This window comes from Patagioenas fasciata, chromosome Z, assembly GCF_037038585.1.
Source record: "Patagioenas fasciata isolate bPatFas1 chromosome Z, bPatFas1.hap1, whole genome shotgun sequence".
NCBI lineage: Eukaryota > Metazoa > Chordata > Aves > Columbiformes > Columbidae > Patagioenas > Patagioenas fasciata.
In genome coordinates, this window is record NC_092560.1 from 13,766,813 (window position 1) to 13,788,870 (window position 22,058).

The following is a 22,058-nucleotide window of genomic DNA, read 5'->3' on the forward strand; positions in this document are numbered from 1 at the left end:
ACCTGGTCAGAAAGCTATTGGCTGCCACCTGAGGGCATGTCCATTTTCAAAGCTGAGAAAAGTTGTTTCCCTCTGTGGGGGTGGATGTGTCTCCTCTATGGCAATGGTAACCAGGAAAGGAAGAGGTGGACAATAGGGAAAGGGCTGGCAGCATGACAGGGACCAGTTAAAGGTCCACCAGCAGCTACTTAGGACCCAGGTCCTATCTCCCCAGGCAAGTGTGGGGACAAGGTAGTGGGACAAATGCTTATACTCGGTGGTCCTGGGACTGGATGGGGACTCCATAGGCTGAACTTACCAGTGAAACACTGTTTGGAAAGTGTGGGGAAATGGCAGGATGGAAGACGCTGAGTTGGTAAATGCTGTCCTAGTTGGGGGACTCTAGACTTATATATGCAGGAAATGTGACATCATTAGAATTTATTTTTTTTTTAACAATAATAGATATACTCACTGGAATGCTATCCATATTTCTGAAACAGAGGACTGGAATGACAGTCTTATGGAGGTACTCCAAAAGTCAGGCAGATAACAAGCTCTGAACAGACTTGATTATAACCAGAGCTGTTGAACATAAACCAAGTACAAATGGGGTTAATCCACACTTATTTAGGACTCCAATAACATCATATTACAAAGGTCTGGATACCAGTTATGAGTTCAGTGACTACACAAATGACTTAAATCTCGAAGGGGATTACATCCCAAAACTCTAGAGTGATGACTCAAAATGCGCATTTTCCCACTCTGTGTCAAAGCAAGGATTCTCAAAGGTACCCAGATCACTTAACCAGTTTGGTAGGATGTCTCAGTTGCTGGGGAATATTCCTTAGATGGCCAGTATAAGGAGGAGAGTCTTCAACTTCAGACTCACTGCTCCAAAGAAGACCAATTCAAAGCGGGTTTGCCACGGGCTTTATTTATACCCTTGTTGAATCTGAGATGTGGTCACTTATGGTAGTTGTCCACAAACTTCTCTCAGCCAAGGTGTCTCAGTGGTCAAAGGTCTTGTCTGTCAACAGATGATCATATGCATGACCATAGCTGTTCATCAGCCTAGAAATTTCTTTTGATCCGGGGGCCGGTAGAGAGTGTATCTGCCACACGCAGCTTCAAACTTCTGCTTTAAAAAACACAAGTGAAACGGTAATGGGTTTTTATCCTTATTTATTTATTTTTTTAAGGAAAGTATTTTATTTTTATGCCTCAACAGATGAAATTCATAAACTTGTTTCTGATAAGACAGTTGAAACATAGAAGTCAATTACAACAATGTGCTTTCAAGCTTTTATTTCTTTGTTTAAATAACTGACAGTTTGGAAGGACACAGACAATAGGGCTGTAGCAGAACAATGTTACAATTAAAATCAATTTCTATGAAAAACAATTACAATAGCTGTTGAAAATCCAGGAAGGGTTGATATTTTTATCAGAACAGACTGGATTTTTAAAAAGTATTTGTAATGAAATGAGGTGGTTCATACCTTTCCCTTTTGAACAAGGAGAGATAAAAATCCTTGTGTTAAGACAGGATCTGGAGGAAGCATTTTATCACACTGAGAAAACAATTTTCCCATCAACAAGTACAACTCATCCATATTTCTGACTTTTCCTTCTTACACAGTAAAGCCCACCAGAGAAAAAATGCTTGGTGTTTTTTTTTGTTTGGTTTTTTTTTAATGCACACCCTCCTCCTGTTTGCAGTGGTTTGGGTTTCTCCTTCAGTATGTTAAGCCTTAAAGGACAAATTGATCTCTCACTTGTCTTTTTGTGTGCAGTTGTCTAAGATGGCATGCACATTCATCAAGTACTCCCCTCAATCCTTGTTGACTGGAACACGCACCTTCCAGTATGTGGAGCTGATGGTAGTCTTGAATAGCAAATGGATGTACGCTGGTTAATCTTGTTCCCAAGGACCAGTTGCTATTTTTAATCATGCCAGATAGGCCTGGACCTCTGAAATAGTTCCCAGTGACTGCTGGATGTGAGGCAATAACTGGTCATTAACTATCAAATGTACTGCACTGACATTCACAGCAAATTCTTCTGGCTGCAGTGCTAAAGCAGAAGCTGAGAATGGGGAAGTTCCAAGTGATTGGCTCAAGTATAAACAAAACAGTCTTGATTAAAAGATGAAGATGAGTTTGGCCATGGTTTAGTATTGCAGCTATTAGAGTAAACAGAGTGCCAAAACAAATTCCCTATGATAAACATTGGCAGCAGAAATTTGAGAAGGGATACTTGTTTTATCTGTTAAAGAGTTGCAGAAGCTGTGGGAATGCTAGCTTTCTTTCAATAAACTTCAATTAGAGAGTAGAGAAACTATGGGATCTATTTTTGGCAGTCTTGTAGAAAGACCAAATGAAAATGTTTTTTGTAGTAGTAGTTTGAGTGCTTGGTGTGACACTTGACAACCTGATAACTGATGTGTGGTTTGCATTCATTTCACCATCTCTCATCTATAATCAAAGGCAAAGAGACAAATCTTCATAGATTCTTTAGGAGATGAATCATGTTTTTCAAGCATTGCAAACCCACTAATTAAACGAGGCATTAAGAGATCCTTTCATGCAATATACCACTGAACTGCAAAAAACACAGTCTAGTTGGTGTGCATCTTTCATGACAGTTTTCTATCACATACTGCCACTGCTCTGCAAGAGCAACTCTTCTACAGCTGTTGGAAATGCTGACTACAAGGTAGACCATTGCTGTCACCACATTGCCGTCATCTTTTGGAGCACTTTGAGCAGTAGAGGTTACATTTCTTAAAAAAAGGGTTTTCTTTATCTAATAACAATACCTATTACTGCACACCAACCTACAGACAAAGTTATCATTCCTCATGCAGGGATGGCTAAACCATAACTCCTTGGCTTTATAATCATTAGAAAAATGGCAGAATCTTCCTTTGGAAAGGTAAATATTGTTATTGTATTCTCCAGAGAGTTAGAGGCCCAGGGGTTTTGATTACAGCTCACGAATCCTGAGTTCCAGCCCTCTGCTTGTGTTACTAGCCAACAGCTATGCCTTCCTCAAGTCAGGAAATTCTGATTGATATCCTTTAGCACAATGTGACAGCCTGCCAAACTCACAAAAGCCAATACAAAATGCCATAAGGTCCATTAAAATGCAAGCTTTCGTGTAAGTCAGAGTGCTATATTTTCTCTAAGCCCATTGCATGGCATGCCTGTTCTATGTAAAAGCAAAGTATTATCTGCAGTGCAATAGAACTGATGCACTGCACAGACACACCACAGACTCATAGTGTTTTAAGACAAGATATTGTTTGGTTTCAGTGATAAGTATACTTTACATAATGGATGTAATCTATTAGTCTTTGTACATACAGCGAAGAGCTCTCATAGTAAAAGTAATAGATTAAATTTATTATCATTGTCTTCCTATAATAAAATAAGTGTGCTCTCCATCACTTGTGCTTTTGAGTAATATAAATAGCAAAGTTATTGGAAAATAGCTCAGAAAAATATAACTTCCACTTAGGGACTGATGAGGTAAACAAGATCTTCCAGCTGGTGATTACAGCTTTAACTAGCTGAATGTATTCCCTAGCAATTAATTAATAAACCAGCTCCTGCAAACCCAAATAATTTCAAAGTTACTTAGACAAGGTGCTACGGTCCAGTGTCATGTAATCTTTTATGCAAGTTTTAATTTATTTTTTGCTCTACTATCCAATCCTTTATTTTACTAACTTATTGTATTACATTTTCCCTCAAGTACTAATGTTGAAACTTACCCTTCCAAGAATGGAGGCAAAATAAGGCTTTCCATGGGGAATCTCCTATATCTAGGAAAGAAGGAATTTAGACCAGATATCCCAGACTGCTGCTGAGTTTGTAGACAGCAAGGTTAGGTCCTTTGCAATAACTCTGTGTTTCATAATCCAGTAGTTTCAGAGTTAATCATGCTTTCACAGCATGAATTACCAGCCTCTCCCCCAGTCCATGTAGTACAGGAGATGAATAAAGCCCTTTTTATAGTTTGTCATCTACAGATGTGTGTGGGAAGGTTTTATGGTGCAGAAAATTCACCGTGAGCATTTCCCCATGTGAGGATAACTCAGTCTCTGTGAATTGATATTATTAATTGGTAAATAGTGTGATCTCCCATTTCCCATTACCTTTGTCAAACAAAAAAATACTAAACCTGGGCATTTCTTAAAATAAACTTTGGATGCCAAGATTTGCTTATTTAAAGGTTACCATGGTATCCAACATAGGGCTACTAACTGTGAGACAAATCTTCTATAGTGGATCTGTAAAAGTATAAATATTCTTATAAATTTACAGTTGTGACTATGCTCTGGAAAATTGTGGATGCTTTCTAAAGCTGAGGTGGTGTTTTTCAAGAGTTATCTATAGATATTACAAAATTTTATGAAAAGAGTATCTCTGGAGCATACAAGTTCTTTTCTGTTTAGACTCTGGCCTTAAGTGGATTATTTTAATGAATTTGTCAGTGACTACCTGATGTGATGGTGTTTTTTTACTACTCTGTTATCATGGAGAAAACTAGTACTTCTACTGTAAGAAATGGAAATTAAACATTAGATCCTGTGTTACAGGAACAGGTTCCACCTCTTGAAATAGTGCCAGGTAGTTCAGAAAAGTAAGTTAAATTGCATAAAAGAAATCTAAAGTTTAGGGCAGAGGAACCTTTGGAAGAAGCATACTCAATGTTGTGTTGTTTTTTTTTGTTTGTTTGTTTGTTTGTTTGTTTTTGTAAACTCAATGCAGTGGTAGGAGCAATGGCTCTTTTCTCATGTCATACTGAAGGCAGTACTGCAGTACACTGCAGACTGTCTATCGGATTAAGGAATTAAAAAACCAAAGGAACATGAAAATAAAGCAAATTCTCAACACAATCTATAGTTAAATTTATCCCACAGTTTCATTGCATTTGATGTTCTTTTACAGAGGAAGGTACAGTGGTGCACGTCAGCCAAAAACTTTTGGAGGTGTCAAATGCAAATGCAGAGAGATAAGACAGATTTCAGGAGGCACAAGAGAGCTCAGATTCAGGCCCTGTGTGTCTCTTCTCCCAGCAATCCAGCAGGATTTCAACCTGCTTCTTCCTTTCCTGAGGTAGCAATAACAACTTTATTTTCCCCCTCTAGCAAGTAGAACCCTGGTTTAGAGGATAATGGGTTCATGGTTGATAAATCTTTTTTCAGATGATCCTAGTAAGCATAAGCAAAATTCTCTGTTGATGAATGTAACCAGCTGTGGAAGAACGGGAGTAGCAATACTCTAGCTTATGGCCAGTGTCCTCCTTCAAAGCTGATTTGGTGGGTTGGGGCAAGCCTGAGGGGTTTGGAGCACCTTTCAAGCTCAACAGAATCTACTTTCCACCACTTTTTTTCTTTTCTTTTTTTTTTTTTTTTTTTTTTTTGGTGCAGTTACAGTCGAGTTTGAATACTGGCGATTTCCTTTGAAATCATGTTTCAGATGCAGATTCTCAGTGTTGGTTGCCTTCCAAGTGACACACAGCTGGTGAAATCTAATTTCCTGCTGTGCTCTCCACAGTGCTGGTAAGTGGCAAGCTTTTTCCTTCCACCATTAGGCTGATTGGTATCCCCATCGATTACCTATACACGCTGCAAGTGAAAGTGAGGGAACAGGCTGACTGACACTTTTCATGGAGAATAAATCTCAAAACTCATCTGTGTCTGAGGGCTCCATACAATGAAGGAGGAGTGAAAGTGAACAGGTGAAAAATACCTGTGAGAGTCTTCTCTTTCTGACTGTAATGTTTATATTCTCAGTTCAAGAGAGGTGGGTATGAGCAGATTACCTGTTGTGAAGACTTGGCACTAAGGACCTCAGATCTGGTGCTGAGAAAACAGTATTTTGATTTTGCTCATCTTAGTTTCATCCACTAAACCTTGAAAAAAAAGTGATTAGCTACAATAGGGGAAGCAATGTAAATTTTCTTCACTTTTCCCAGTAAATTTTACCACTCCATGGAATGATTTATTTGGGTTTCATTTTGGATAAGTATGATACATATCATGACATGAGCCCTAAAGTAACTTTAAAATGACATTCAGGACAACTGTCTCGACAAACAAAGCTTTTTTTTTTTTTTTTTTTTTCATTATATCAGCATACTTTGCTCAAACATGAATGAAGTGAACTTATGGATAAACCCGACTTGTTCATGGATCATAACAGCAAGGCTGTTTCATTTCCCATCCATATTCATGATCATATATATTAAAATAAACTACAACACATTTTTTTCTGGTCAACCTTGTCACCTTTTAAAAACAATATACATTTAATACTTGAAGTAAGAAAAGGTCAAAACAAATATAACTCTTTTTTTGCACACACAAACATATACATATGAACTACATGTGCTTGCAAATAGATTTCATTAAGTGTGATGATATTTTAATATATATGCATTATGGCATTCCTTCCCTAAACAATGAGAGACTTTCTATCATATATACTTGCCCAGAAGCCAACTTCCTACTATATGGCTGTAAGCTCACCAGATCAGGGTCATTTACTTCCTACTTACACAGTGCTCAGTGTAATGAAGCCGAAGTGTCATTTGCTTTATGTATCAAAATAACGTAAATTAATTCTGTAAGAAGTAATAATATTTTGTCTTCTGAAAGATCAAAATTATTAATGTGTTTACAAGCTGACAACCATCTTCATAGCTGCCTTGAAATTTCAAGCCATTGCTCTTGACTTACGTGTGAGGAGATAATGACTTGCGAATACCACACATAGAAATAGACAGACTTCTTTAAGGTTACAGATTTTCATTTCCATTTTTTTCCTTTTCTTCCCAGAATCTACATTTCATATTCTCCAACTCAGTTAGCAGTGGTAAGTATTCAAAGAATCCAGAACAGAAGGCATGCCACAAAGTGAGAAAATAATTACAACACAAGTTCTGCTTCTTTTCCACTGTAGCCCACCTAGTAGAAAGCAAAAAACCTAGATTACTTTATTGAATTTCTAGTGTAACTAAGGAGTAACAGAATGGTATCAAGAGGATTTATCCTGATTTACATTGCCTGACTAGAGCAGAAAAACTGTTTTCAGTCTCTTGCTTCAAAACTTCTGTTTCATGACAATTTTGGTACCAGTTTGAATAAATACAAATAATCAGATTATGAGGTGAAAGTCTGCTCTTTTGTACTCTTTTATGAGTTATTTGAATATGAAGGATTAAGTACCCTTAAATTTAGGTTGAAATAACATGGAACATTTTCTTCAATGTGCCAGCTCTTTCCTTATTCTGCTGAGGCTATAAATACAGATTTTTATTTCCAGCTGGCCTTAAATCAAACCACCTGCATTTAGTTAAAAAAAAACAACTCAGACATTCAACCTGCAGATTGCTTTTGGCATTCAGTAGCAAGAACCTCACAGAAGTTGGTTTATTTAATTTGCAGGAGGAAGTTAATTCAAGCTTCATCGTGCTTTTTTATTTTTGGCTTGAAGACGGTTTAAGATCCTGCTTTGAGATTTAGATTCCAAAAGCCATGTGAAAATGCAGTGAAACTAAACCAAATCCAGAGATCTTCATTTGGCATCACCATAATTTGAAACTGAGAAGGGAAGAGGGCAGAGCTGGGAGACAAACAAAGGGAGCATGTGTCACTGAACCAACTGGCTCTCATTCGTATAAGCTGCCAGGGGAAACTGAGTTAGTAATTCTTATTACAGGTATAGGAACAGGGCATCCAAATTGCTTAGCTAACTTGAAAAATCTCATTCTTTTTGTCAGTCATTCTCCAGCAATCAGGCCCCTTTCCTTTTCCAAAGATGTTCCTTTATTTCCTTCAGGCACTACTAACTTTTAAATTACTGTATGAAAGTTTTTTTTTACATTTTCTTTCTTAGTTCATTTAGCACAAAGAGAAATCCCCTAGAGTACTGAAATTAGGTCAAAAAGCCTGCATCCAGTGTTTTCCCATATGTTGTCCAATGGCAAAACTACAGATCAGCTGCAACAGACTTCAATTTCTAAGACACTGCTGCTACACTCCTGTTACTTGAGAAAACCAGAACTACAGTTCAGGGAGGAGACGCAGCTTGACCATGTTCTCCTTTCCCTGCTACTGCATGTCAAGCCACATTGTGAGCTAAGAGGATGGGAAGGGACAGAGCTGTCATCATGCTAGCCCCAGGCAGACTAGAATCATTCAGGGGAAAATGATAATCAGCAAGCTGGACAGAATAGTCTTCTCTTTCCTTGTTTCTTGCTGGATGTTTCACTGCTGGGGATGGAAGCAGAAGAGACTCTAGTTTATTTACACAAATGTTGCCCTCTTTGAAGAAAAATTAGTAAGGGTTGTCCATGTTATTACTGGCTAATGGACCCTTTTTTTAACAGGATGCAGTAGCAGAAGAGGCAAAATAACTATATAACTGCAGCTTTTTGGCTATCTTTTCTAGAAGCTGCTGTTGTCCTTGGGCAGCCAGAAGCTGCTTGCACTACTGGATTTTCAGCCAATACTTTGTCTTTTTATGGGTTATATGTGGGCTTCTGGCATCCACACATCCTGAAAGTTTTTTGGGAAAATTCCAATATCTAAACCAGACTTCTATGCATGGTATAGGAAAATCTATTTCTATGTATCTCAGATGTGATTCAGTTGCAAAATGTCCTACATTTCAAAGTTCCTCCACACCAGTGTTTTCCTGTATCACAAGCTTAAGATAAGACTTTCTATAAAATATTAACACTGACTTCTTACTGTGTCTCAGTAAAATTTGTGGTGTTCAGGGTGTAATGTGGCTTTCTTTCTTAATTTTCTTTATGGTGGTTTTATTGTTACCATCACAGGTAGTGCAATACCATGATGCAAGAAATAAGGAAAAGGAGATACCTACCATTCACATAAACAAAGGAAACCTTTAATGGCAGTATAAGAATAGCATAAACATGATTAAAAAAAAAAAAAAAAGTTTAGTTAAAAAAAACCAACCTAGTGACACTAGCTTGTGTTGACAGTTCTCTAGGGGCTCAGAGTCTCTTGGCTGATTTTGGTTCTATCTGGAGCTGTTGACCCTGTTGGCACTGGGAACACATGAGAATGGTGAGGAAGTGGGAGATGGAGGGCAAAAGTAGTCTCCCAGTTTGAATCTAACTGAGCTGATGGTGCGAATTAAGCCTTTCTGAAAAGAACACTTCCAAGTTAATAAGAAAGGAAGAAGGGGAAAACAAACAAACAAACAAAAACAACCAACGAACCAAAATGCGAATCAGAGAAAAACAAAAACAAAACAACAAAAAAACCTTCAAAGAAACAAAAAGAGAACCAGCTCAAAACCTGAAAGCAAAGCTGAGTTAGGATGCTGCTTAGCTTTAGTCCACTCTTAAATCATTGCAAACTCTTTTCTTAATACATTGCTGCAGTGTCCTCTTTAACTCAGTCATGGGAAACCTAAGCACTTGTACATCCATCCATTATGGAAGAGGAGTACTGCTCTATGCAAGTGGACTTCAAAATGTATTTGTGGGACACTCAGCGCTGCTCTTATAGGAATTATTGACAAGGATACGGTGGTACCTGCTTTCTCAAGTGGCTCTGCTGGTTTTAACATTTTCAGTTTTCTCCTTTTCTGCAGGACTATTGCTGCTCCTCAGAGTTTTGTTGCACTGACTACCAGGTAAGTTCAGACTTGGCCTTGAGCCAGTGGAGGGGCAACTAGTACACAAGTTGGAGGTAGGGGAAAACCATCATTCTCTCTTTTGGTGGCAGGTATGCATCGTCCACTGGTTTCTGAATATACAGTAAGAGAGCCATGTGGGTCAGATGCCTCCTCACAGCGCAGTCCTTTTTCTCCCTTGCATAAACTGTGGTATCTCCTTGACCTCTAGCAGAGAAGAAGTAGTGATTATTTTAAAAGACAAGGTAGGCATTCAGCCATCTTTTCATAAAAGAATTGACAAAAAGGTGCTTGTCTAAGCCTGACACTGTGTTCCTTACATGCCCTAAACAGCCACAGTGAGTGTGTGTCCCGTGAATATATATGAAGAAGACTATGTCTCTGAGTCATGCTGTCCTCATTCCTCACAAGAGATGCCATATGCCTTGCCAAGTCCATGGTGAAATAAGTAGGCTGCAAAAAAGTAGAACATTGCTAGAGGCAGGGAGCAAACACTGATTCTTAAAAACTGAATACTGACTGAACTGAAGGCGATATACACAACACTGACAGTTCTGCAATGTGGTATTCAGCAAGAGCAAGCAGTGATTTTCATCACCAGCACACATTTCACATAGGTAACTAAGCACATTACTGCTCAGAAATCCTTGCAGTGCACTAACAATGCAATCACTTTTTGGACTCATTCTAAGGGAATAGGGGAATTCAGCAACTCATTATTAATTCTAAAAGCACTTTTTTTTTTTTTTTTCTTTTGGTCATTTAATATGAAGCGGTCAGATGCAATGGTCTAGAATTACGGATAATTTTTGCTTCTAACATTGATTTTAACATTAAACATGAAATGACTGTAGGGCAATAGATTACTCATTGAAAAAATTACAATTACAAGGGAAAGGCACATGCAAATGTCTTCAATGGGCAGTTCAGAAACACTTTGTTTTATCCCCATTTGTTTCTGTAACTGCCCTCATTAAGGTACAGTAGAGTTTTGGACTTCAGTGCTGTGGTTATTATATCAGCAAAAATAATTTCCCTGGTGTTAGAATTTATTCAGGGGTTATCCCATTTTATTAATATTCTACAAACTGTCATAAAACAAAGAGGATCAGTCTCAAGCATCCCCATAAATCTCCAGCTCTCTAGCTCAGTGCATAAAAAAAGGAAGCAAGAAAACCCAAATCTAAACTTAAAACCAACTGAAGTGAAGAAAATTCTAACAACCCTTGCATTCTCCTCAGTTTCATAACTTAAAATGGAGCAATGATGCAACTAAAGATCAACCAGAAAGAAAAGAGATTCTCAAAACTGCTTAGCCTTGGGTCTTACAGCAATGTTAGTGATACTCCAGCGCAGCTGGATTTTACAACTTTTGGCACATTTCCCTTGACAGGAGCAAGAGATTTTTAACTTGCTTAGTAAACCTCTGCCAAAGAATGTGGATGCTAATTTTAGAGGCCCCTGCATCCCATTAGAGGTCAGCCTGACTTCGGTTTCAAAGTGCTGAAATCTCATTTTAAGATTGGACACAGGCTCTTAAATCACGTTAATCTGAATATTCTCTCTTAAATGTTCATATTAATTTTGAGTCCGTATTATCTGTAGTCCAGGTTATGCCAATCATTTTTAAATTGTATTTGTTATCAATCACTTAGGAACAAACCCATGGTTCATAATTGCTGGAAAATTGAGAATTGGTTGCATAACTCCGTATCTTCCCATTGCTGAGAATTTCAAAATAAGAATAGTGGTATCAACAATAAAGAATAAAGTTTCAGTTCTGAACCTTTTGATAATTTGTTTAGGGGCATAAAACAAACAGTTACTTGTACTGAACTAACATGCCACTTCTGCTTTCTTTCCAATAAAAAAACTTCTAACCTGGAATAACTGGCCCCTCTTGCTCTAAGATAATGCCCCTGAAAGAAAAATAACCACATTGTTATTAAAATGGCATCAATAATAGCTAAGTAATCTGTTATTGGAAATTAGCTTTGTTTGTGTGTTATCTACAAATATACAAGATGAGAATGATTGTGGCTAGAGGTTCATTATATCTGGCAGTTTGTTAGCCTTTTTGAGGCTATCATGTTTTAAACATTATTTTAGTTTTATAATCCCCATATTACGCATGGACAACCGTCATTTACTTGGCATTGGAGAAGAGTTCATTCCTCGTAGCAGAGCTTTTGTGTGTTTTAATTCATTCATATAAATAGTAATATGACCATATTTACCAAGGAGCATGCAGAATGTATTATGTTCTTCCTTTTTGCCCAGGACACATTAACATTTTAAAAGTAGCTTTGAAATTAAAATCAGGGCTAACAAAACCAGCTCTCTCTATTCAAGGCAGAACTCAAGTCCTCTGTGCCAGCAATGTCTAGTGGGTTGCCTTCCCTGGCTGAGATCCAGGGCTATGTTACAGTAAACTGGTCCAGTGTGATATCACAGATATAAAAAATATTCCATTCTGTATCAAAACTAGGCACATGCCTTATATTTATATGAAGAGAAGATCAACAGAGCTGAGAATTTTTGCTCTCAATTACTCATCTCTGGCCTTCTACGTGTGGAGAAAAATATGTTATTTCTAATTGGTAACTACAGAAGTCTAATTTGAGTAGGATGGTGGTTAAAAGGAGGGTGACATCACACTTGGGTCAGTATTGGTGGATATCTAAAAGCACAACCTCTCATTTGTATTGCTTTAAAATGTACACAGTATAGATGTAGATTAAAAAAAACTACCAATTTTTTGTGGTCTTGAACCAACTAGAAGGGATGATGCAAGGTTTTACCAAATGAGATCTATAGATACAAATTTCACTGTAGAGTATGTTTTAGACAAATGTGTCTTTTTCTTTAAGTATGTAAATCCTACACTGTAGGTGTGGTTTTTTTTTTTTTTTTCTTTTCTTTTTGTAGTGGTAGAAAATGTTGAACAATTGTCCATGAGCATGAGCCAGCGGTTCATTGCTGATATCCCCAGAATGCCAATATTTGCAATGCAAACAGTTAGTACAATTTACCAGTTCTATGAAAGGCCCTGACATATCTGCCTCAAGGTCTGGAGGCTCTGCTGTATAACCACAAATAGTCTTTCTGTTTTCATGTAACCTTTTGATAGAGTGACAGCTGCATTAAGCTGCTTCTGCCTAGCAAGTCCACATGCCAGGCTGGTTTAATTGGTTTTAATGCCACAGAAAAAGCACTGCTAGCAGAATACCATCAAATCATTTTCATATTGAACCTTCGTGGTCCAGCAACCTCCCCTTCAACCACAGCACCATTGTTTTTGCGAGGGACATATTCAAGGTCAATGCTGGTTTTGTGTTTGCCTTTCCCTCGGCTCCACACAAAAAGAAGAAGGAAACAAAATAAAACCACTCCAAGGAATGTGAAACAGCCCATAGCTGTGGACACCAATATTGTCTTAAGGTCCAGAGAGAAGGTGTTCGCATTAGTTCCATTGGAACTCGTGTCGTTGGAGTCTGTCATATACATAGGGGTCCTGTTGGCATAAAGGAAACGGTCTGAAGTAAATCCCTTTACCGTAAGGGAGGCCGAATAGGTGTCGTTCCCAGCTGCGTTACTTGCAATACAAACATAGATCCCAGTGTCCTGGTCTTGAGCAAATCGGATCTCCAGGGTTCCATCTCCCAGCACAGTGGCTCTTCCATTTGATTTAGTTGTGATCAGCCTCCTACGTGGGGTAACCCAGGATATGGTGGGCTGTGGATCACCATCGGCATTGCAAATCAGCTGCACCGTCTGCCCTTCCTCCACTACCAGGTATTGCAACTTCTTGTCTTGTATCTTGGGTTTCTTACAGGTGAAGTAAAAGGAAAGAGCTGTGCTGTGAAAGTCTTTGAATGACCTCTCTTTGACACTGTCTGGGCCAGCACACATTGGTGGCTGGCCTCCAAACTGCAAAGTGGGTTGTCTCTGTAAAATCCAAAGGAGACGGCAGTCACAGGCCAGAGGATTGTTGTTAATGCAGAGGACCTCAAGGCTTTTGGGGGAATGGAATACATTCTCTTCTAGGGTTTCTAGCAGGTTTTGGGACACATTAAGCACACGTAAGAATCGGAGCCCTTGGAAAGCATGTGATTCAATGGTACGTAGCTGGGCCCCCACCATGTGGAGTTCCTGCAGGCGCACTAAATCTGAAAGCATGCCTGCTTCAATGGTGCTGATAGGGTTGTACGAGAGGTTTAGATGTGTCAGGTAAACCAGATGTTTAAAAGCAGTGTAAGGTACTGCAGACAGGTTGGTGTTGGTGATGGAGAGAGAAGTAAGGTTGAGACCGTACAGACTGTTGGCAGGTAGCATGTCCAGAAGGGGCCAGGCATCTATCTCTAGGTCTTTCAGGCGAAACAGTCTTTTAAAGGCATAAGCAGGCAAAACATTAATGTTGAGCTGTTTCAGATGCAGACTGATGAGGTTGTGGAGGTGAGAAAGAGCTTCTGTTGGTACAGCTGTGAGGTTGCATCTCTCCAGGGTAAGGTGCTCCAGGCTAAGCAGTCCACTAAAGGCCCTGTGTGATATATAAACCAAATCATTGTCCCCAACCTCAAGGGATTTTAGGTTATGTAGATCTTGGAACATGTAGTCCAGTAAAATGACAATCTTGTTTTCACTTATATCAAGCTTTGTTAAGTTTGACAACCCAGTGAACACCCCAAGGGGGACCAACTTCAGACGGTTTCCTTTCAGCCTCAGGGAGCGCAAGTTGAAGAGATTATTAAAGGCTCCAGGCTCCACATTGGCAACTATATTGTCACTGAGGTCAATCTCCTCCAGTAAAGGATATGACGTGAATTCCTCAGGGCTGACGCTCTTCAGTCGGTTCTTGCTGAGGTCCAAGATTTTGGTCTCAATGGGAATGCCCTCTGGGATGGCCATCAGACGTCTTCGGTGACAGCTGACAGACTTGTTCTGTGCTGAGCATTCACAGCGGGCTGGGCAGCCTATGGTGGGGCCTGTGAAGACCAGCAGTACAGCCAGACCCAGGAATGGCTGCCAGCATGATACAGCTGTGTGATGCATGACTCCACTGATCCGGTCTATCCCTCCGTCACAGGCCTGTGGGGGTGAAGACAGGAAAAGAGTTAAAACTGCCACAAAAGGAGAACTCTGTGAATTTTACTGTACCATTGCAAAGCAGGCATGTGTGCTGTCGTTTGAAATAAAACAATAAAACCTATTGTGAATGGCAACAGCAATAAATTCAGATTTTCCTTCACTATTATGTGGCTTGTAGAAGGATCTGCTGAATGACTTCTTTGTCTCTGTCTACTCTGCTGGAGGCTGTCCTGGGGAGCCCTGTACCCCTGAGACCCCAGATAAAGCCAGGTCAATGGAGGAGTTTGCTTTAGTTGATGAGGACTGGGTTAGGGAGCAATTAAATAGTCTGGACATGGGTCCAGATGGGATGCATCTGCGGGTGCTGAGGGAGCTGGCTGAAGTCATTGCTAGACCGCTCTCCATCATTTTTGCTAAGTCTTGGGAAACGGGAGAGGTGCCTGAGGATTGGAGGAAAGCAAATGTCACTCCAGTCTTCAAAAAGGGCAAGAAGGAGGACCCAGGTAATTACAGACCGGTCAGCCTCACCTCTGTCCCTGGGAAAGTAATGGAACAGCTTATCCTTGGTGCCATCTCAAGGCATATCAGGGATAAGAGGGTCATTAGGGGCAGTCAGCATGGCTTTACCAAGGGTAAGTCATGCTTGACCAACCTCATAGCCTTTTATGAGAATGTAACAAGGTGGATGGATGGTGGCAGAGCGGTGGATGTGGTCTACCTTGACTTCAGTAAAGCCTTTGACATAGTCTCTCACAGCATCCTCACAGCTAAATTGAGGAGGTGTGGTCTAGACAATAGAGTAGTGAGGTGGGTTGCAAACTGGCTTAAAGAGAGAAGCCAGAGTGGTGGTCAATGGTGCGGAGTCCAGTTGGAGGCCAGTATCTAGTGGAGTGCCTCAGCGGTCAGTACTGGGGCCAATATTATTCAATATATTCATTAATGATTTGGATGAGGGCATAGAGTGCACTATCAGCAAGTTTGCTGATGACACTAAACTGGGAGGAGTGGCTGACACGCCAGAAGGCTGTGCTGCCATCCAGCGGGACCTGGACAGGTTGGAGAGTTGGGCGGGGAATAACCTGATGAAATTTAACAAGGGAAAGTGTAGAGTCCTGCATCTGGGCAGGAACAACCCCAGGTTCCAGTATAGATTGGGAAATTACATATTAGAGAGCAGTGTAGGGGAAAGGGACCTGGGGGTCCTGGTGGACAACAGGATGACCATGAGCCAGCACTGTGCCCTTGTGGCCAGGAAGGCCAATGGCATCCTCGGGTGTATTACAAGGGGGGTGGTCAGTAGATCGAGAGAGGTCCTCCTTCCCCTCTACTCCGCCCTGGTGAGACCCCATCTGGAATATTGTGTCCAGTTCTGGGCCCTTCAGTTCCAGAAGGACAGGGAACTGCTGGAGAGGGTCCAGCGTAGGGCAACAAAGATGATTAAGGGAGTGGAGCACCTCCCTTACGAAGAAAGGCTGAGGGAGCTGTGTCTTTTTAGTTTGGAGAAGAGGAGACTGAGGGCTGACATTATTAATGTTTATAAATATATAAAGGGTGAGTGCCATGAGAGTGGAGCCAGGCTCTTCTCAGTGGCAAACAATGATAGGACAAGGAGTAATGGGATCAAACTGGAACACAAGAGGTTCCACTTAAATTTGAGAAGAAACTTCTTCTCAGTGAGGGTGACAGACACTGGAACAGGCTGCCCAGGGAGGTTGTGGAGTCTTCTTCCCTGGAGACAAAGCCCGCCTGGACACATTCCTGTGCGACCTCACCTAGGCGTTCCTGCTCCAGCAGGGGGATTGGACTAGATGATCTTTCGAGGTCCCTTCCAGTCCCTAACATATTGTGATACTGTGATCTGTTTATCCAGTATTTCACCTCCAGACATCAGAGGAGAAGAAACAGCTTTTCCTACCATGAACAGTAAAGGAGGTTAGGTATTATTCTTCTCCCACTCTCAGTAGTTCTCCTCAAGACAGTGGTATGCAGAGATAAATACCATACGCTCTGCAAATAGGGCTAATTATGTTTATGATAAGTTTACAGCATTGGGCCTCTGTGAGGTGTTATGAAACTAGGCTTTTGCCTTTCCTATTCACATCAATGTTTTAAGGCAAACCTTAATGATGTATTATCTTCAAGAAAAGGAGCTCCTTGACAATAAAAACATTCCTTTAATATTTATGGTATACATTACAGCTAAAAATAGGTGTAATTTTTTTGCACACACACATACCTAATGGCTCAGATGAGGAATGAAGAACTGGTGCATCTCTGATTAGAATTTGTATTAAGGAAAAATGACTCTTTTGTTATACTACACAGAGAGATTTTAAGAAATTTTTAGAACCAAAGACCTGAGAAGGGTTTACAGAATATATCTTTATACTTCCAGGACATGTAAATGAGCTCTTAGGTGTTTCTGAGAAAAACAAGATAATGTGAGCTGCCTGTGTTTAAGCAGCACAATGTCCAAAGAAGCACAACAGATTCCATGGAAATCACAGTTAGTAAGAGGTTTATTAACTTCTGTCTTCAGGTTAAAACGGAGGATAGTAGAAGACAAGATAACCTTTGTTAAATTAACTACCCTTCTCCAAAGGTTGTACTTTACAGGTTTAGTCATCAAAGGCAAGAGAGTTTTTCAAGGTTAGCTACTACATGAAGACACTCAATAACCCATTTCAAAAGAAGAAGAAGAAAAAAAAGAATAATGTAGGTTCTCTTTAAAGGAAGGTGTGCTTGAGACACTTGCAGAGTAAGGCACACTGCAAGCAAGGACTGTGGAAGTGCCTTAACTCCTGCAGTACAGTCAACCTGGTGAGACCAAGTGGTAGTACCTGCAGTCAGGCTTCATAACAGAATCACAGAATGGTTAAGGTTGGAAGGGACCTCATTAATAAAACAAGGTGCCTCCAGCATATTGAGGCCTTTTCCAGATCAGTTAATTTGAGCTTCATTTTAGCTGTACTTGTAAAATTATTTACATAAGTCCTGCCTGTAACTTCCTCTCAGGTGTGGACAGATGACTATTGCCCAGCTGCTCATACCTATAGTGACAAAATTACCCAATGAGCATCCATTCACTGCCTGACCTTCTTTGGACTTTGAGAACCATATGACTAATGCTTAAGAAGTTTTTAACTCAAATTTGAGTCAAGTTTTGTTCATGTGTGTGCAGTCATGTGAACTCTATTATAAAAGAAAGGAGGAAGAGAAGGAGTCATAGATTTAAACAAATACAGTGTAACTAAATTTATGATGCAGACAGTTGTTCTAGAAAAATAAAATAATAAAATAATATTGAGTAAACCCCAGACTGATGAAGAAGAAACTCCCATCAGTAACTCTGCTGCAACAACTTCATACTCCCCTAGCAAATGACTTTGGATATATCTCACCTAATCATCCTGCCTGACAGAGGAGGGCTGTCCTCTCAGACTATGAGTGATCAGAAGGGTGAGGATTCAACTTGTGAGACAAAGAACAGATACTTGGATCTACTGATCTTGTTGTATCATGAACAATTTTCAACAGAAAATGGTTTGGATTGTAAGCGTTACCCTTATTGTAACTGGCCTCAGTAATAAACAGCTGTTGTACTCTGACTTTTAAAATAATAATTTGGTGAGCAATAAATTCTCTTGGAGTTGCATATAAATTTTGTTCTTTGACCATAAATGAATAGTGCACATATTATTCCTCTTGGAAAGCTGTGGAAGAATCTCACTCTTGAGTATCGTGCCTTCTTCTTTCCACTCTGACACTTCTATGCAGAGACTAATAATATGAGACAAATTGCATGCTGGTTTTGCAATGTACTCTGGAGATCTGGATGAAGACTATTCTTTGTTATACTACCTATAAAAGCACATTTCAACTTTGTCGTAGAAGGACAACCTGCTGAGATTCATTTAGTTTCCCCCTTAAGTTGTAGTCTTGCAAGTAACTATTACTAGTTATGTCCAACTGTGACAAAAGTTTTTAGATATAAACTTCACTTCATTAGGCACTAAGTTAAAACTGGAAATCTATAGGGGTCTGTGAGTTAGGTATTTGCAATGAATTCAGATCAAACGGGCTTTCGGGTTCTCTGATCATTGCTTTCAAAGCTCCGTCTGTGAGGTTAGCACTTTCATACCGATACTTCTAGCATGCAGGGAATTCATTTCCTATCTTATTCACCCAATGTATGAAGCACAAAGTAAACAGGTTCAGTGGAAGACTATCATCCCTGGAGTGTTCATTTTAGATAGCAAAAATATGAAATGCTTTTTGCAGCTATCCAATCCACCTGGTAACTAAGACTTATAAGGAGTACAAAATAGAAGATGGACAGTACAAAATATGACAAAACAATTTTTTTACTTTTGACTTGTGGTTGGAATAAAGAAATACAGTGTTAGTAAAGCCCTTCAAACTTTTAACAGTTGCCTTCTGCAAGAGCCTGTGCACGTAGATGAAGATGGATATGCGTTTATCCATAAGGCTGTATGCATGCGCCTGTGTGCACTTGCAGGCAAGCAAGATTCAGAACTGAGACATAGCTGGAGTGCTTTACACACTAATAAGGAAAAATAATAAATTATATTAAATCACAAGTCAGAAAAACAGATTGCTTGGTTCAATAATAGAGGCTAGAAGTAAACATAAATGTAATGCATTATTTCAATTTACATTGACCCAGATGATACTGCTATGCTTCCTGCTAACCACATCTGTGACTACAACCTTAGCTTTGAATGGCTTTGTGCAAAAATGACTTTCTTTTCAATAAGAATAAAATGTAACCTTACCTCTTGTATAAATAATGAAAAAAAAAAAGTAAAAAGGTCTACCAAAGGAAATACAAGCAACTTAAAGATTTCTGACTGTTTTTAGGACAAAGTGAATGTTAGGAGAAGCCTACAGTAAACTTTGACCAGTTATTGCATATGGTCCAATTTGAATTTAATGAATATGAAACAGTGTTTTCAGGACATGCCTTTAGCAACACCTCCCTTGGGCCCTCAGTCTGAGAAGATTTTCAAAGGCTACATCTTCATCTCTAAAGTATATTTTGTGTCAATGTGTTCACCATTGGTTATTATACATTCATTAAACAATGTTACTCTTTAAAAATCTGAAAGAAATTACACCATTAAAAATATTTTTCACTGAAAGATTATTTCCTGCAGTGAAAAATGATTTCTCACAGTTCTTTAGACTTGTGGGATGTTAAGTTATTGGCAACCGCACTGGCACCATGATGAACTGTCACTATTCAAAATGACACCTTTCATTCCTGCTTAAACAACCAGCACTGCATACTTTATTTTCTGCCAGTGCAGGAATTTCCTCTAAACATCTGCAGGATTACCTCATTATCCTTCTTTTCATCTCCCTGTGCAACTTTTCTTCACTGTGATACATGCAAGAAAGCAACATCGATGCATACAAGTATACATATATACATACACGTAAGCAAAAAATATCCATGATTGCACTATGCATGCACTGTGAAGTTCTTCTGTAAAATTATAGCCTGTTAGCACAAAAATTCTAATGAAGTAATGAACAATTATGAACCAGCAGTATTTAAATGCTTGAGTGTGAATGAGAACATGTAAAATTGTTTTCCTGACCTTTCGGGGGTATTTATCACATTTTTATACACTCTGAAAAATGAAATATATCACAGAATTCCTGGCTGGAAAAAAAAAAATAACTAACTACCTCTTTTTTGTCTTTCTCTGGCTCTGTTTAAATCCAAAGTCAAGAGTCAAGTTACTGCTGGCTGACATTCTTTTTCAACACAGGACCTGAGTCAAAGTTCACCTATGCAATTAAGAAAGCTCATTAAAGTTATTAGTTAATAGTTCTGTGTGATCTCACCCTGAACAGCCTTCTCTACTGCTTTGAAATGCAAATAATTTTTCACAAAATTCTGCAGTTTTTAATCTACTCGTAAATACTTTACAAGGATGTGTACGTATCAGTACCCTGTAGCTTTTACACTGAAGAACAGTAATAAAAAATAAATAGAAAGCAACTCAGTGCTCCCTCAAAATACTGTGCAATTCTGAATATCACAGACAGGAATGTGTCAAGCCATGCAAATGTGCTATATATTGTATCACTGCTCCCACTCCCTTAGACTAATTTTGAAGCTTTTGTAGATGAAAGCCAGAGTGCATTTGACCAGGCTCCTTTCCTTGTCCAATTTGATGTTCTAGTGCTGTGCGGGACCAGGCTTTAGCCAGAAAAGATGAGAGTCAGATGATCTGTTTCGGCATGTCTTGGTTTTGTTAAAAAACAAGTTTCTCTTTTAGTGAATTTGCCTGTCAGCTAAAGCCTCCATATTAGCTGCATTTTCCTGGAGAACCAGATACATGTTTTGGTAAACATAGCAATGGAATGCGAGGTTATTGATAAGGACAGATTCACATCTTGGGGGAGGGGCAACAAGAAACAGGTGACGGAGAAACTGACCAACAGAGTATAACATCCCATTCACATGAATACTTCATATAAAAGTGGGAGATCACGAGGATCTCGGCCCCGTTTTTGTCCCTGTTTGGGTGCCAATTATCTGTCATGGGTTTTGATTGCGGGATGACAAACTGTGGCAGATGTATTGTTAACCTCCTCTCCTCTCCCCTCCCCCTTTTTTAACCCCTCCCTCTCCCCCTTTCCCACTAAGTACAGGCGATTGGGAGGGAAAGAAGGACAGAGAGAAGAGCGTTGGAAAAATTAAAAAAAGTTTTACTAATGATACTAATAAGAATAGAGAAAATAATACAAAATATACAAAACCAATCTTGAAAGTCTCAGCAACTGCAGAGCTGGCACCTGAAATCCTGGATTGGACTCTGCAGCCAACCGGAGCTGCATTCAGTCTCTCACTAGGCCTCGGTTCGCATGGAGGACTCGCAAGGTCCTCTCCTAATGTTGGCCGTAAGCAAAGGGGAAAAGCAGGCGAGATCCTCGTGATCTCCCACTTTTATATGAAGTATTCACGTGAATGGGATGTTATCAGTTTCTCGGTCACCTGTTTCTCGTTGCCTCTCTCGCGAGATGTGAATCTGTCCTTATCAATAACCTTGCATTCCATTGCTATGTTTACCAAATGTGTATCTGGTTCTCAAGGAAAATGCAGCTAATATGAAGGCTTTAGCTGACAGGTAAATTCACTGAAAGTGAAACTTGTTTTTTAACAAAACCAGGACACTGTTATTAGCTGCATGTTTGATGCTTTGACTTGGTACTTTTGATCTCATATTTCCATCCCTTTCTCCCAGCCTTTCAGACAATTTAAAATTCTGG

At 39.5% G+C, this 22,058-nt stretch overlaps 1 protein-coding gene across 4 annotated transcripts in view; it reads right to left on the reverse strand.

Moving 5' to 3' along the window:
- Window positions 1–10,400: 10,400 nt before the first annotated feature.
- Window positions 10,401–22,058, reverse strand: part of LINGO2 (leucine rich repeat and Ig domain containing 2) — a 515,822-nt gene continuing 504,164 nt past the window's right edge. For all 4 annotated transcript variants that reach the window (XM_071801808.1, XM_065861030.2, XM_071801807.1 and 1 more), the window contains one exon: window positions 10,401–14,753. In XM_071801808.1, the coding sequence (XP_071657909.1) occupies window positions 12,897–14,753 (1,857 nt within the window). In that variant the 3' untranslated portion in view covers window positions 10,401–12,896. The remainder of the gene's footprint in view (window positions 14,754–22,058) is intronic.